We start from the raw sequence: 14,997 nt of genomic DNA, 5'->3' as shown, positions 1-14,997 counted from the left end.
AGAGCATATTTTTCTTTTTATTATCCAGGTGCAAAGTTAAATAAACAGCTGAGTGGTCAGATATGTCTCTGACTCCTATCCTACAATCTTTAATTCTGTGTCTGTCTGAGTTGTAAGTAAAAAAGTAGTCAATTCTTGAATATACACCTTTACTTGCTGAATAGAATGTGAATTGTTTTTCTTTTGGGTGGAAATCCCTCCATACATCGATCAGTCCTAGCTCCATCAACATTTTTTTTGTTATCCTGGCATTAGGAGTTATCCTCTTAAATGTATTGGAGGAGTCATGTTTAGGTTGTAACTGAATGTTCCAATCTCCTCCACATATTAAAACACCAGAGGCCTCAGAAGCTATCAAATCAAAAATTTCCCTGATACAAGAATGGTCCTGCCCTGGTGGATTATACACATTGACTAATGTTACTTCTTTCTGGTCAAGATATCCTTTAACAAGGACATATCGACCCTCACTGTCACAAAATTTAGAGACCAGTTGGAAATTCACTCTGTTAGAAATTAGTATCGCTACTCCTCTCCTTTTCCCTTTCTTATAAGACGAATAAAAAGTATTTTTAAAACCTAGTTTTTTTAGCTTTTCATGTTCCATGTCGTTAAGATGGGTCTCCTGCCAAAACATTACATGCAACTTTTCCTTTTTCATCTTTGCAATGACCTTACCCCTTTTAATTGGATTGTGTAAACCGTTTACATTTAGGGTAATCACCCTATATTCCTGACATTGCATTTAAACCCACAGTTAAAAAAAGAGTTATGAACCTTTGGTGACCAACCTTGAACTATACGTGAACCATAACATGAACTCAACAAGTGAATACGAGACAAAACAAACAAACATATCAAAGAACTCAGGTAGAGCTCCATTTTGAAGTAGAAAACCACTTCTTTTTTTGGGGGGAGTAGTCTAGTTAGTCCCCAGGGCCCCCCTACAGTGCCACCTATAATACCCCTACTTAGTGAGTGTATTTTGTGCACTTTGTGTCTTAACAGAACCCTCACCCAGATTCGGTCAGCTATATTCACTCTATAAGCTAAGGGCAAGCTAATGTAATTAAAAGGAAAATAATAAAATGATCTTATATTCAGTCTATGAAAAGAAAAGAAAAAAATATATATTTATAATAATATTAATAATTCCTCTTAGTAGGGTGGACGAAGTTGAGATCGAAGCAACAGATAGTTTTAACGCTAACATAACAAGGTTATACAGTTTCATCCCTTAAAGCAAATGACGTTAATAAATGTCCTTGACTGGGCAGTAATCTTGCTTACCCGATTCCTTGCCGTTTAATATGAGCAATCATGTGTCAGTCTGTTAACTCCAGTTCCCCCTGACTCTCTATCTTTGCCGGTGAAAACCTCGCAGCTTCTCCTTAATCCACTCTTGGCGGGTCTGTCGGCCGGGTGCAGCTCCCGCTCGCCGCCAGGTCCTCCCCATCCTCTCCGGTAGCGCATCAGCCGACTTCACCAACTCGACAGAGATTCCCCTGGTCTTTAAGTCCCGTGCCGCTTCTGCTGCGCTCCCATAGGTTATCGGCCCAGCGTCGAAGAAGACTCGTAGCTTGGCTGGCGGTGGTGTTTGGAATCGTATTCCTTTTTCCCGAAGAATTCTCCTTATTTGAGCATACTCCTTCCTCTTTGCCAAGGTTTCAGCGGGGTAGTCGTGGTCGAAGTAGATCCTCCTGTCGCTGTGGTAGATCTCCTTCTTCTTCCATGCAGAGTGTAACACCAGTTCTTTAGTTTTAAACTCCTGGAAGTATGCAATCACTGACCTGGGCTGCGCATCATTGGGTGGCCGGGGGCCGAGCGCTCTATGGCATCGCTGTATGCCAAGTTCAGCTTCGGCGAGGGGCTCCAGCTCTTTTTTAATAAAATGATCAATAAACTGATGAATATTGTTTCCCTCAGTCCCCTCTGGGATTCCATAAATGCGAAGATTATTTCGCCTCGAGCGTGCTTCCATGTCTGTAAGCTTCATCTGTAAGCGTTCCTGAGTTTGTAGGGAGCTACTCAGCATCTCCTTGAAGTCAGCGTTCCACTCTTCTAAGTCGGCTATGCGCGTCTCTGCTTCATCCACCCTGTCAGTTGTAGCTTTGAGGTCGGTTACCACTTCGCCCAGCTTCTGTTTAATTTCCTCTCGTATGACAGTTAGCTCCTTTTTCAAATCTTCTCTGATTCTGTTTTGAAAGTTGCCCAATTCGGACTTCATCTCCCTGGCCATATTTCTTATGTCTTCACGTATGGCGGCGATGTTACCTTCCATGTCCACCGTAGCGGTATTTTGGCTGCGACCACCAGGACATTCTCGACGTTCGTCCATTATGGCCCCTTCAGTCGCTGTTTTATCAGTTTTGTCCACTTTCCCTTGCGGCTTTCCCTTGCTCTTCTTGTGTTTTTCCCCTTCAATCATTATTGAGCACAAATTTTAAGTCAAACGTATTTAAATTGGGGAATAAACTCCGACCGACCGGGAGGTTTTGTTTATGCGACCGTTCGCTTCAGTCTCATCACTCCGCCTCGTCTGTGTCTTTTAATATGCACTTTGCTGTTTTAATCTCTTATTTTTCTGTTCTTTTATCTGCTCATTTGTAAAGCACGCTATATAAATAAATCTGGCCTTGTCTTGTCTTTGACTGTGTATGCTGCTGAAGTTGCTTAGTTGCGATTTGAGAGATGGAGACATTTGAGAGTCATGAATAACGCAGTTAGGGAATGGCTTGGGGTGCCACGGTGTCTTAGTACTGTAGCTTTGTATGGAAACTACATTTTGGTGTTACCAAGGACCAGTTTAGTAGTCTAAATATCCAGTCGTCAAGTACACTGCTCCAACGGTAAAAACAGGGAAGAAGCGGTTCAGCATGTACAAGCCTGATTACAGGATAAGCATATCATTGGGCAGGTACAGAGTGGAAGAGCAGGGTTTGGGCTAGGTGACGGTTGGAAAGCATGGGGTAAGGCTACATTGCCAAAGAGGAGGCAGATGGTAACTAGCTTTGTTCGTGATCAAGAAGAGGAAACTAGACGAGCAGTAGTGGTTCTCAAGCTAAGCAAGGGCAAGGGATGAACTGGCATGATGTTGACATGAGGAAGATTAGCTGGAGAGAACTTTGGGCTATGGACATAAACTGAATTAAACAAATTCAACGAAAGACTGATGAAGGAAGGTGCCTGCTTGAAAACACCAGTGAAATCAACACAAAAGCAGCTTTGTGGTTGTTGTATCCTGCTGCTCAGGTTCTATGGTTGGGTAGTCATGTTGTTGTGTTTAGTTGGCAGTTGTGGGATACAGATAGCAGACGTTGTACTGTGAAGGCTGGGCAGTTGGTATATTGGTTAGTTGGGTTGTTGGGTATGAGATGTGAAGATGTGCATGTGAAGACGAGAGGATTGACCACTGTGGTAAATCCCCAACCAATAGCACAAGGAATTTAACGTCTTTTTCTGTGTATAACTAAAATTGTATATGTCATCTGAAAATAAATGTAACTTGGGAAAGTAAAAAAAAGAATCGTTTTTATTCATTTGAAAGGCTCATGAATATACCTACATATGATTTTCCTCTTCACATTTTTCACTAGACTTAAATACCAGGACCAAGGGACTCATGCTCTTTATCAAGCTGGAGATCACCATCTAAACTGAGACCAAGAGAGTTAGAAGCAAAAGTCAGAAGTGAGACATAAACATAAACATAAATACAATACGTAAACACAAACATAAATATAAACTAGAACCTAATCCTGGACTTTGACCCAAAGCAATTTGACCCAAAGCAATTTCCCCACCACCTGCTCCATCATTTTAATACATCAGGACACCACACTAGACCATTTTTCCTTTTATAATACAGTATACTGTAGTAATGAGGTCCTCAAGGGGCATTCAAAAGGTACTTGTTTATTGCATTTGTTTCTTTAGAATATTGATGTGTTAGCTATTGAGGTTATTTACTTTTGTATTGGTGTGGAACATGTTGAAACTTATGGCCAAATATATTTGTAGGGTGTATAAAAAGGTATTTTCAAATTAGAGCAAAAATTAAAAAATGAACAATTCTGTGTGTAATGACCTGGAGGAGATCAAGTGCTGTAAAACATGTGTTTACAGCTACAAAAACAAAATGATTGATGCCCTTGTCTCTGGCGATGCCCTACAGACGGCCTGTCAAATCTGAAGCTGGGCAAGCCAGTACTACACTGATGACATGACACAGTGTAAGGAGGCCACAACTTGTACACATTTCCCTTTAATTTCACATTTATGATTTCTGCTCTTTTTATTATTCTGGGGTTTATACAGTTGTTTATTCTGAGCAAAGCATTCTATAAATAGAACAAATGTAAGCATATTTGGTATGACAAATTGCATAGATATACATAGCTATGCATTACAATTACTGTATCCAGCATAAATAACTACTACAATAATAGATCATGCTAGTGTTCATAAATTCTTTCTTTTTAACTGAATTGTTATTTCCCATTATATTGTTTATTTTTGCTGGCATCTAATTGTTTTGTACAATGTTCATCTGATGCTGATTTACCCATTGTACCCTTTTTGTCTAGTCTGAATCTATTTTCATCTACAGATGATGTATGTATTCAAACATAATGATTTAATACAGATGACAATGACAGCTAGTCTTCCTCCTCCTCCCCTTTTCATCTTTTATAATTATTATGATTATGATAAGGATAATTATCCTTATTATGACAACAACACCTATTATTATCATAATATTATTATCATAATTTGTATTATTACTATTATTATTATTATTATTATTATTAGCAGCAGCAGCAGCAGTAGTAATAGAGCTAATAATATTAAAAGATGTGGAATTAGTAGCCTATTATCCCTTTTCATTATGTTTTTCTACCATTTGCATGATGACTGCTGAAATCCTTTGCTGAAGGATGGAACTAATGGAACATAATGACAGAGCAGCAGTTTCACCTTATTTTAAGAGACTTTAGGTACAATGCACTTGAATGTACCTAAAATGTATAAACAAATTGTTACTTTTTGCTGATCCAAACTTTAAACCTGAAATGAGCATAAAGGAAAACTGTTATTTCCAATGGCTACTTAAAATAAAGTAAGTACAACTGTTTATAAACATACACCAATATGTGAATGATATAAGGGTTTTGCTGACACCATGATTCAAAGGCCGGATGTGGTGGTAGTTATAAATAGTGATGTGTCTAAATGTGTCACTAAATAAATAAAACACACACACACACACACACACAAGCACAAGATCACTATCTTGCACTACCCATCCTCACAAGCACAAGAACATTATATTTTTTTGCACTATTCACACCAGCAGCACAAGATCACTTTTCACTTTCCTCCTGGACACCGACACTGTCAAAATCATTGCACTCTGTACAATAGGGTCAGACCCTTTCCTGTATCTGGAAACACTCTGTGTGAATATGTTCTCCCTATGTGTATGTATATGTGATTTATGTATGTATGTCGGTGAGGTGTATAAGTGTATATGTGTATGTGTATAAGCTACTGGATGACCTAAATTTCCCTCGGGATTAATAAAGTATCCATCTATCTATTTATCTATCTATCTAAATGTGGGGGTGGGGTTAACGAATCAAGTAGAATGAGAACTGCTGACTTGGAGACAGGTCTTGCCAACCAAACATCGTAAGTTAACAGTCCGTGCTACTTTAAGGAAAACCATAGCAGAAAAAAACGCATTCATGGTAACAGACATATGTGGTGCAACAACTGTCAGAAGTGAGAGGGCGGTTCCTTCAAACAAAAGCCTGACTGTCATTATTGCCCATCAAACATACAGTAGCACAGCGACTTAATCTCCTGGATTATTCAGTGAAACCATGGTGTCAGTTTCCATCTGTATACCGTTGCTGTGCTCAGGTGAGTTGAGGAAAGCCAACCCTTGAGTGAGACCATCAATAAATCAACATAAAAGCTGATGACGCTGTCAAAAGACTAAACTTTAATAGCAAATTTCTTGGTTTGTTTTTCTAGTTATTTGTGGATATGGGAGCTGTGCAGATGGAACACACGTAAAAGGTGTTGGGTCTGCCTGGGACAAGCCTGGAGAAGCCAAGGCAAGGAGCCATCATCCAAGCGAGGTAACGTGTCGTTCTTTTCTGGGCATCTCACATTTGAACATACTTCTGTGGTTATTGATTCATTGACTGGCTCTAACTGTGTACCTATATTTTAACTCAATTAATCAATGGCCACAGTACCATTTACAGTGGGCATATAGGCCTATGTATGTCAATATGCGTTTGTCATCACAGGAGAAAACCTGTAATGTCAAATTTACCAAACCAACAGAGATTTGCCTTGACCCAAAGTGTTTACTAAAATGAGGTCAGTGTAGGTTACAAAAAAAGAAGGTTGTTAGTTCAGAGTCAAGTTCCACCTTGTTAAAATCCTATGGACATCATTTATTTTGTACTAGTAGTAAAATACTTTTTTGTGGACACAATGCATTACGGTGAAACATGGTTTAGTAATTAATGAGCGCAAGAGCTATGTAGGCTATTTCATGTCATACATATGACTCAACGACCAAGAAATTGCAGCTGTCTGTCTTGGCAGCGCACTAACCATCAGGCCAGTTCATCCTGACTCTGTGCTCTGAGACATGCTTCCAGGAGGCCAGGTGACTCTGAGAATGAGCGTGTGCTAGGGAGTACACCAATGAGTATGACCTTTCCACCTTGATGTGAATAGATTAGAGACTTCATTCATATGAAAAGGAGGCGATACTATTTGTACTCTACTATTAGGATACGATACTATTTGTACTCTTCCTAAATCAATTCCAGAGGTCAGCAACATTAGGCTACTGTCATGTGAGTCATGCAATAATGAAGTAAAAATAATTATGTTCTGCTCTGTCCTGCTCTCTTTTTACAGACTAAAGGCAAGGTTTTCATGCAGTGCAAGATATGTAAATATGTCCTGAAGAAACTTAAGCAATCATTCGGTTCTGCAGAAATTACCAAGGTAAATTGGAATTGTAAACTCTTTCACTCTCCCTCTAACAGTCTTATGCATTTGTATACTGCTCATAGGAGGTGTCAACAGTGAGCTTAATGTTATTTCAGACAGAGTTAATTTACTCTCTCATCTCAGGAAGCCCATAGTAAATATGTCAACCGCATCGTATTTATTTATTTATTTTTACAGGAAGAAGTGGAAAAGAAACTGAGAGGAATCTGTAAGAAAACGCCTGTGTTCAAGGGAACCTGCCAGAAATATGTTGACAAAAACATAGACAAATTGGCTGACGCTTTTGTAAAAACTCAAGATACTGAGAAAGCCTGCATTAGCTTGAAGTTTTGCAAGTAAGTCTCAATACACAAACAATATCAATGCATGGAACATGTTTTTCCACTTTTCTGAAATTTCATTGGGACTGCTTTGGGATCATCTTGCACAGTACCACAGCTACACATATTTTGTACACAGAGATGGGCAGTATTTGAATTAAATGCATTTAAAATACGTATTTAGTTACCTTTGAATATTTTGTATTAAGCATTTTGCTGGACAGAAAATAATCATGTAATTTGTAGGACTACTAGGACTACTAAAGAGTACGCCCTCGTGATCTGTTTTTTTTTTTATGACCCATAACCCAAGGAAAGAAGCTGCTTTGGTGTTCATGGCCTTAAAAAACAACAAGAATATGTTGTTATAAAAGTAGTTGAAAGCACTTCTCTTTCTCTTTTTTTTCTTTCTCTTATACTAAATGTGTTGTTACTCTAACGAGGAAAAAAAAATACTTTTAATCAAAAAAAAATTCTCACACAAGGAGTTTGTATTTTATTTTGATGCATTTGATGGGCAAGTATTTGTCATTTGTAACAAGATACTTTTTTTGTGCCCGTCTCTGCTTTTACATTGCTTTTTATTTGTAAAATATCTATCTGAGAGACAGCCAAAGGTCATCATCTTAATGTCATCTGCATGTTTACGATGTTTGATCTTGCTCTTATGTCAGAAGAATGTCGAGGCATTTTGCCATGTTAGCAATGCTGTACTTGTACTTCATGTACTTCACACCAATATCTCTCCAAGAACCCACAATGATCCTACTTTTGTCTTTAGCTTGTTATTAACTTTTATTAAACGGACCATGGTGGTGTTTTTTTCTGTTTGTGATGTGTGGAGGATTCATGCCACAGATATGTATGAACATGTAGTGTTATGAAAGTAGCCATATAACTGTAGCTTTGTTTAGGTTGTATTCAATTGTTTTGACACTTAACATTTTGTTTTGGACCACTATAGCAAAAAATACTGTCTACCACACACAGATGAAGTCTCAGAATTGTTTGTTTTGGGTAGGCCTACCAGAACGACATAGCTTGAGGTAAATGCGAGAGGTAAATTAGTGAGAGCCATTTCTTCTTAGTACATGGTGGGAAATGACTAGTCTTATTGCCCACGGTTTAGTTTTCGCTGGAATTATATTCATTCATAAAGTGGCAGGAGGCAAGATTACCTCTGTGAATACTGTCTCATTTTGGTCACGATACTGATCACTGATGTAATTATTTCTTTGGGTGGTACAGTGATGGAGTATATTTCACTTTAAAGGAAAAGAGGAGATTAAAGGATATTTTTCAACCTGGGCTTTATTTTTTAGATCTTTCTGGGTGGAATCGGTTATTGAGTTAGAACGGCTACACACGCACATGCACGTCAAAGTAAACCGCTTGTTTTTTACCACTGACAGGCTCGTTAATGTTATTATACGGGTCTGACAACATGGAAAACATCCCTACAGAGATACACCTGCGTCTGTTTACCTCAATAACTGTAATGAAACACCTATGGACACCTATTGGAGAGCTCCTCTCTTTGATAATCAGCTACAGCCACTGAATGGTGCGTTACATAGGAGACCCAAAGAAGCAAAAGGTAAATCACTGACTGCGCAAACATTTTCCTTTAAGACTTTGTGAGTCATGTAATCAAATCAATTAATTCATGTTTGTTTATCATATTTTGTATGCGTGTTTTTTATCAAGGGATGACCAACGGTCAAAAGGATAGACAAGAGGGGACTTTTGAGCCTACTAGGGTCAAAGGTTAAGACAGACAGAAGATGAGTATGATTCGAAGATGTTCCTTTTTTGAAGATGGAAGGTATCAATAGGAACACAAAGTCATGTAATTTGCTGGTAAGATGCTTGTCAAAGAGCTTTGGTTCACATCTGAAACAAAGACAAGGAAATCGACCCCCTGACTGCCCATATGTGTATGGCTTGTTGACTATCGTCACAGGTTTATTGCAATAAAGAACTCTTCTGTATGTATTATTCATTAGAATGAGTGTCTGTGTCTGAAACCCTCTAACCAAAGGAAAAGGTATTATATTGTTAAATTAGATGGCGTCATCTGCCAACAACAGTTCTATGTATTTATTAGGCAGTTGTTTTTTATCCAAGGGGACTTAAATTACAGGTTAGGTATATTTTTTTAATGAATAATTGTTAAACCCATGACAACAGTATTACCACCTTGGTCTCATAATTGAGCAACAGGAACACTGTGAACGAGGAGGTTATCTATAAACAAGTTGTATCTGTTTATTAGTGAGCGAGTGAGTTAATGTCTTGTTGATAAGCATTATAAACAACTGCTGTATGCTACATGGAGTTACACAGCTGGGTGTGATGCTCACGGCTTTGAGAATGTTAAGTAATCCGGTTGACTCAAATACACTCTGCATAATCCCTCCATTTACATGTTACTACTGATCTAGCTATGCCACTCACAGAAGGCCCACAACCTCCCAGAATACTCTAGTGCATGAACTGTGTTATCACAGTAGAGGGAGACATTGATCACATCAGAGAGGTCTCTACTCTTAATGTCTATTGTAAAATGAACTCAGTACACCATCTCTTCATTTCACTTCTGAAATGCATTGGGGAAATCCTGCAGAAAACACTATTCAGTTAGTGGGTCTTTTTTTCACTGCGAAGTGCAATGCTTACATGGCAATAACTTCAGCCAATGGCATAATGTAAGGCAAATCATACATATAGTTGCTTGGCTATATAGCCCAGCCCTTGGTAACTGGTAACCGAGGCATGGTCATTATTGTGATTATAAGCAAACAAAAGGGTCTGCAAAGTGTGGTCTTGTATCAGTGGGATGGTTCTAGCAGTTGAAACAACTGCAGTCCATCTTTGAGTCCTGAAGTGTATGAAAATGGACAGGACTTTTGTCATTGTCGCAGGCTGTAAGCAAATTCAAACCCTGCTAATTTTACCGCAACTTTTCACTCACCACACGTTTGCGAATGAGTGTTCATCGATAATGCATACTCAGTGAGTTCAGTTTAATCTGACCTCCTTTATCAAGTGAGTCATACAAATATTACCAAAACATAATAATTTTGCTGTTTGTGTTTTTCTTCATCTTTTCTTTAAGAGAGTGAATGTTCTTTTTTTTTCTCTGATCACAGTTTCTGGTAATCATGAGTCTGGGTATGACGCTTCCAGCACTTCCAGGAAGTGAGAGTCAAATAAGATGAGCATGGTGTATTTTGCCATGGTTACTTACAGTATGTAGTTTGCATGTCTAATATGGCTGCCTCTTAAAAAAAAATAGTATTGAAGGGTGTCAAGTGATTTTGGTGATTAGTTATTCTGAAAATCTCAGACATTGCCAACTGGCTTGAAGGCATGTTTCAGAAAATGAGAATAGGTGAATCATTTCGATCATTTTTGTTTGTGTATTGCCATGTCTGTTAGATGCTTGTTGAAGGAGAGGTTAAGATCCCTGGTGTCTGCTGAGCATGTAAGTGGATTGTGAAGAGAGTGAGTATGGTTCTGCCTAAAGATACAGATCAGGTCAAGTTTGGTAGGCCAAGCTGGAAATAATACTCTTCCATTATACCATGAAATGCATCCACCTTGTTTGCAACAGAGACCACACCGAAACTGGAAATGGTGTGTGACAAAAATCGGCCCCTGAAGTCCTTGTGCAAGAAGTTTGTGAGAAAATACCTCAGCAGACTGGAAGCTGAGGTCTCTTCTGCAGACAAAGCAAAAACTGCATGTGTTCACCTAAAAGCATGCAAGTCAGTATGTTGGCTTGTTATAATACTTGATCAATGGATTTATTATGTTGAGAGAATATTATTATTATTGCAGACTTTGGTCAAAAACCTAATTTGACCCAGTGTGTCATGCAGCTGATATATTGCACATACTGTAGTGAGTGTATTAAGTATGCACATGTACCTGTGTATGTAGGGTAAAGAGTTCATGTGGTGAATTGGAATACCCTCAAGGCCAACCAACGAAACCAGAAACCACAAGCCTCTCCTGCTGTTTCATACTTTTGCACAACTTAGGCTGCTTGAAAGAGTAATTGAAGAACAAAACAAGTGTTGATCAATGAAGCTTGGGTTATGTTACCTTTTTTGAAGGTACTGGCAGACATGATATTTCTGTTGCGAATGGGAGTAGTGAGCTATTGAGGCATACCATGGCCAAACTTCACACAGTAGGGCATGCACATAAACATCATCCAATCTTTACAGTTACAGTGACAGTGACAGTTACAGTGATGACTTGAAACATGCAAACACCTAATATTACTGATTCTACACATATTTTCCAATGCTGGCATCAGTATCAAAATGCTGTAAGATGCTGTTTCCCCTGAGAATACAGCATTATTTTCTTCACAACCACCTGTACACATACACCTGCTAACTTTATAAGCCAGTGCGGGAAGTCAGAATAACTTTATGCATGATTTAAAAGTACCACCCTGTGGACCGGCCTGCTATTTACAGAGTTTGTGATCTCTTACAAGGCAATAGCTATGTCCTCCATGGAAAGAGGAAGTTCGATGTCTGCTTTGAATTTGTAATGTGTGTGTACAGCATATGATGATGATAGGGGGAGCATACAGTCAAAGTTATGGGCCTATGTCTATATGACAGCATTCACAGCTATATAAGGGAACAATCCACTGCAGTGGTGTGTGGTGCTCAGTAAGTGATGGGAGGCATGTCTGCAGCGTTATTCTTGAGCATCGCTTCAATCCTGCTGACCTGCTCAGGTTAAGTATTTGACTCTCTTTTTCCCCACCCAGGTTAGATTCTGAGTTAGCGGGACTGAATGATTAGAGTATTATGAAAAGTCAAAGTATCATTACAGAACAGACATTAGGTCATCTTGGGTATGCTAATTTGAGTGTTTTCCTTCATTCAAACTGGGCCTCAGAAATGAATAACTTTACATAGTAAAATAGAGGAAAATTGTTTGTTTTATGTTTTATATTTTATATTGTATTGCATGTTTTACCAGTGTCTTGCACTATGGTTAAATCAGTGATGTCCCAGCAACATTTCACTTCAACCTCTATACAATCTTTTTTATCCTGTTTTAATGTTTTGTCCTATGAGTCAATAATGTTGTGACAGACTATGAGGGTAATTTCTAATGTTCACTGATTTTGTTCACAGCTTGGACAAGTCATGAGGCTGGTTTCGAGGAACAAATTGGTGAAGAGGTGACACTTCATCCAAATCTGACATGAATAATTTCTCTACGTTGTTAGATTATTTACGCAAAAAATGTACTCAGGGTGGTATGAAATGATTTGCTCGGAATGGAGGCAATTCCAGGGGCCTGCAAGGTTTGCAAGTGGATCATAAAGAAGATGAGGAAAAGCATCCATGAAGGATCTACTGAGGTGAGTTTCAGTGCTTACACAGAATCCAGGGATGACGGAGGACACCGTGACAATAAAATACCTCAGGAAGGGACATTACTGTGGGACTAGGCTAATAAAATGCCCTTCTTTCATAGGAGGTTATCAGAGAGTCGTTGGAGGCCGTGTGCAACAAAACGTTTATGCTTAAACGTGTATGCCGGTGGTTTGTGAAAAAATACATTGACCGTCTGACAAAGGAACTTTCTACTTCAGACGATGTGAGAACCATCTGTGTTAATTTGAAGGCCTGCAGGTAGGTTTATGTTGAAAATGTCTTTAGTCGGTAAACTGTTGATCACTGCTCACCTCCTAGCGTAAATTGCCTTTACATTGCATTGCGTGAGATCGAAATAGCTATATTGTGTCTGGTAATCATATGTAAATCCCCGTCATTTCTATAATGAATAAAAAATCAGACAAAATTGTGTAAATAAAAATGGAATACGTGTAATAGGACAGAATCTGATATATTTTCAAAAATACACTAATCTATTCTATAATATATTTTCATTCTTTTGTTTAAATAAATAATTTGGTTAGAAATACTGTACATTTGATGATAATGCCTTGTACTGCTCTGTCTATATGTTTATGCTTCCCAGCGTTAATACAGATTAAGCAGCGAGGCAAACTCCTTTTTTAAGAGCCAGGAAAATGAGCCTTCTTGCTCCTTTATTGACCACATTGAATGGCGTAAAACTAGGAATAAAAACAAAGTGGAAAAAGTGCTGAATTATAAAATACAAAATAACATTATAATTAGCTATAATTAACATTAACATTCATTAGCTAACATGCTAACGTAAACAACAGTACAGTTGCAGCGATTTATTTGACTATTTAATCATATTATATACTATTTATCATCAAAGTTATCACAACTCATTGTAATTAAATAACATACATATTACGATCATGTAAAACTTACAGTCATTGCTTTCTATGTGATTCAAAGTTAAAAACACGTTAAAGTTGAGTTTGCTGTGACAGTTGAGTGTTGCCATGTGAACGGTGCCCGTGTGCTCCAAACTTCCATTGCCTCCCGATCTCGTGGGCGTCAAAACAAAAGTCCTATTCAAAATAAAAGTCCTATACAAACAATTCAACTTCAATCACCAAAACACATAAAACATATTATGGGCAGAACATGCATGATGAGTCCAGAAAAACTAAAATAGAAAGCAAGGAATCTGTGACATTTTTTATTATTTAGGGTATTTTGTTTGAAGAGTTTGAAGCCTTTCCCTCTGTTTGTCATTGCAAAGTATCAACAATGGAACAAAAGTGTAAGTGTTTCTGTGAGTTTTCAGCTATTCCATGTATCTTTGTTTTCATTTGTGCGTTTAGGCCAAGGTCTCTACTAGACTTCATGTGAATTACATGGACCTGAGGTCAAAATGAAACAACAGCTCTGCTGCCTGCACTTCCACTTCCTGTGTGCTCCACTTCACCCTCGTCCAGCCCTGGGCTTTATGAAATGTGTTGGTGTCTCATCTAGCATATCTGATCATCTTTTGATCAGACCACCACTGTTAAAACAAACAAACAATAAAGCATCATGTCAAAAACAAATACTGTGCGTCTGCTTCAACATCTCCAGCTGTGATAGACGTTTTGGCACCAAGTGTAACTGGTTGGGTGGAACATTTATTTATGATACTGAGAAGGCATATGGTTTTGTTGATAATGATCAGCGACTGGCCTTGGGTACCTAGTTTCTACACATTCTTGACCACAACTCATGCTTCCTCTTCATTATTGAAAGTGTGAAAACGAAACCAGATTATGAGCCATTGTAAGCTTGTGATGCCCATAAACATGCACAGATGCACATTTTGAGATTCTCACACTTTTGGAGATTCTCTTGACCTAACATTGCATGCTGATTTAATTGTGAAAGTATAAGTATAGGTTTTGATACACAAAATGTCCAGGCGGGGCTTCCTGATTGCATCCAAGGTTTTAGATCATCACCCTCACAAGAGTATCTCTCTTGGACCAACACAGATCCCTTCCAGTGATGCGGGTTCAAAATACCAGCACTGGTAAAAACAACCAAGGAAGTTGTCACATTTCCCTCTGCCTTGCTGCTTAGTTTCAGAAAGAGAGGATGTAGCAGATGTAGCAGTTTCCTTTCACACAGTCACACATAGGGGCCATTCATTTTAAGCAGGCTTTGGGTTACCCTGGAGGGGGGCTAGTCACCTGGTGGTGGAA

The 14,997-nt window shown here is 38.6% G+C and overlaps 1 protein-coding gene across 1 annotated transcript; it reads left to right on the top strand.

Annotated features, from left to right (window-relative positions):
- Window positions 1-12,042: 12,042 nt before the first annotated feature.
- LOC116223528 (antimicrobial peptide NK-lysin-like) lies at window positions 12,043-14,352 on the top strand. The gene is made up of 3 exons (XM_031580598.1): window positions 12,043-12,759; window positions 12,876-13,033; window positions 14,128-14,352. Exons 1-3 carry the CDS (start codon window positions 12,676-12,678, stop codon window positions 14,153-14,155), a joined length of 270 nt encoding a protein of 89 aa, XP_031436458.1. The 5' UTR covers window positions 12,043-12,675; the 3' UTR covers window positions 14,156-14,352.
- The last annotated feature ends 645 nt before the right edge of the window (window positions 14,353-14,997 follow it).

The sequence above is a fragment of the Clupea harengus genome, chromosome 14 (genome assembly GCF_900700415.2).
Source record: "Clupea harengus chromosome 14, Ch_v2.0.2, whole genome shotgun sequence".
Lineage (NCBI taxonomy): Eukaryota > Metazoa > Chordata > Actinopteri > Clupeiformes > Clupeidae > Clupea > Clupea harengus.
The sequence above is the reverse complement of the archived record's forward strand: the minus strand, read 5'-3'. Positions and strand labels throughout refer to the sequence as shown.

Excerpts from the sequence above, each read along its gene's own strand:
- LOC116223528 (XM_031580598.1), top strand. The coding sequence starts at position 12,676 with ATGGAGGCAATTCCAGGGGCCTGCAAGGTTTGCAAGTGGATCATAAAG. Across the intron at positions 12,760-12,875 it reads TCCATGAAGGATCTACTGAG|GAGGTTATCAGAGAGTCGTT; the intron begins GTGAGTTTCAGT and ends CTTCTTTCATAG. Across the intron at positions 13,034-14,127 it reads GTTAATTTGAAGGCCTGCAG|GCCAAGGTCTCTACTAGACT; the intron begins GTAGGTTTATGT and ends TTGTGCGTTTAG.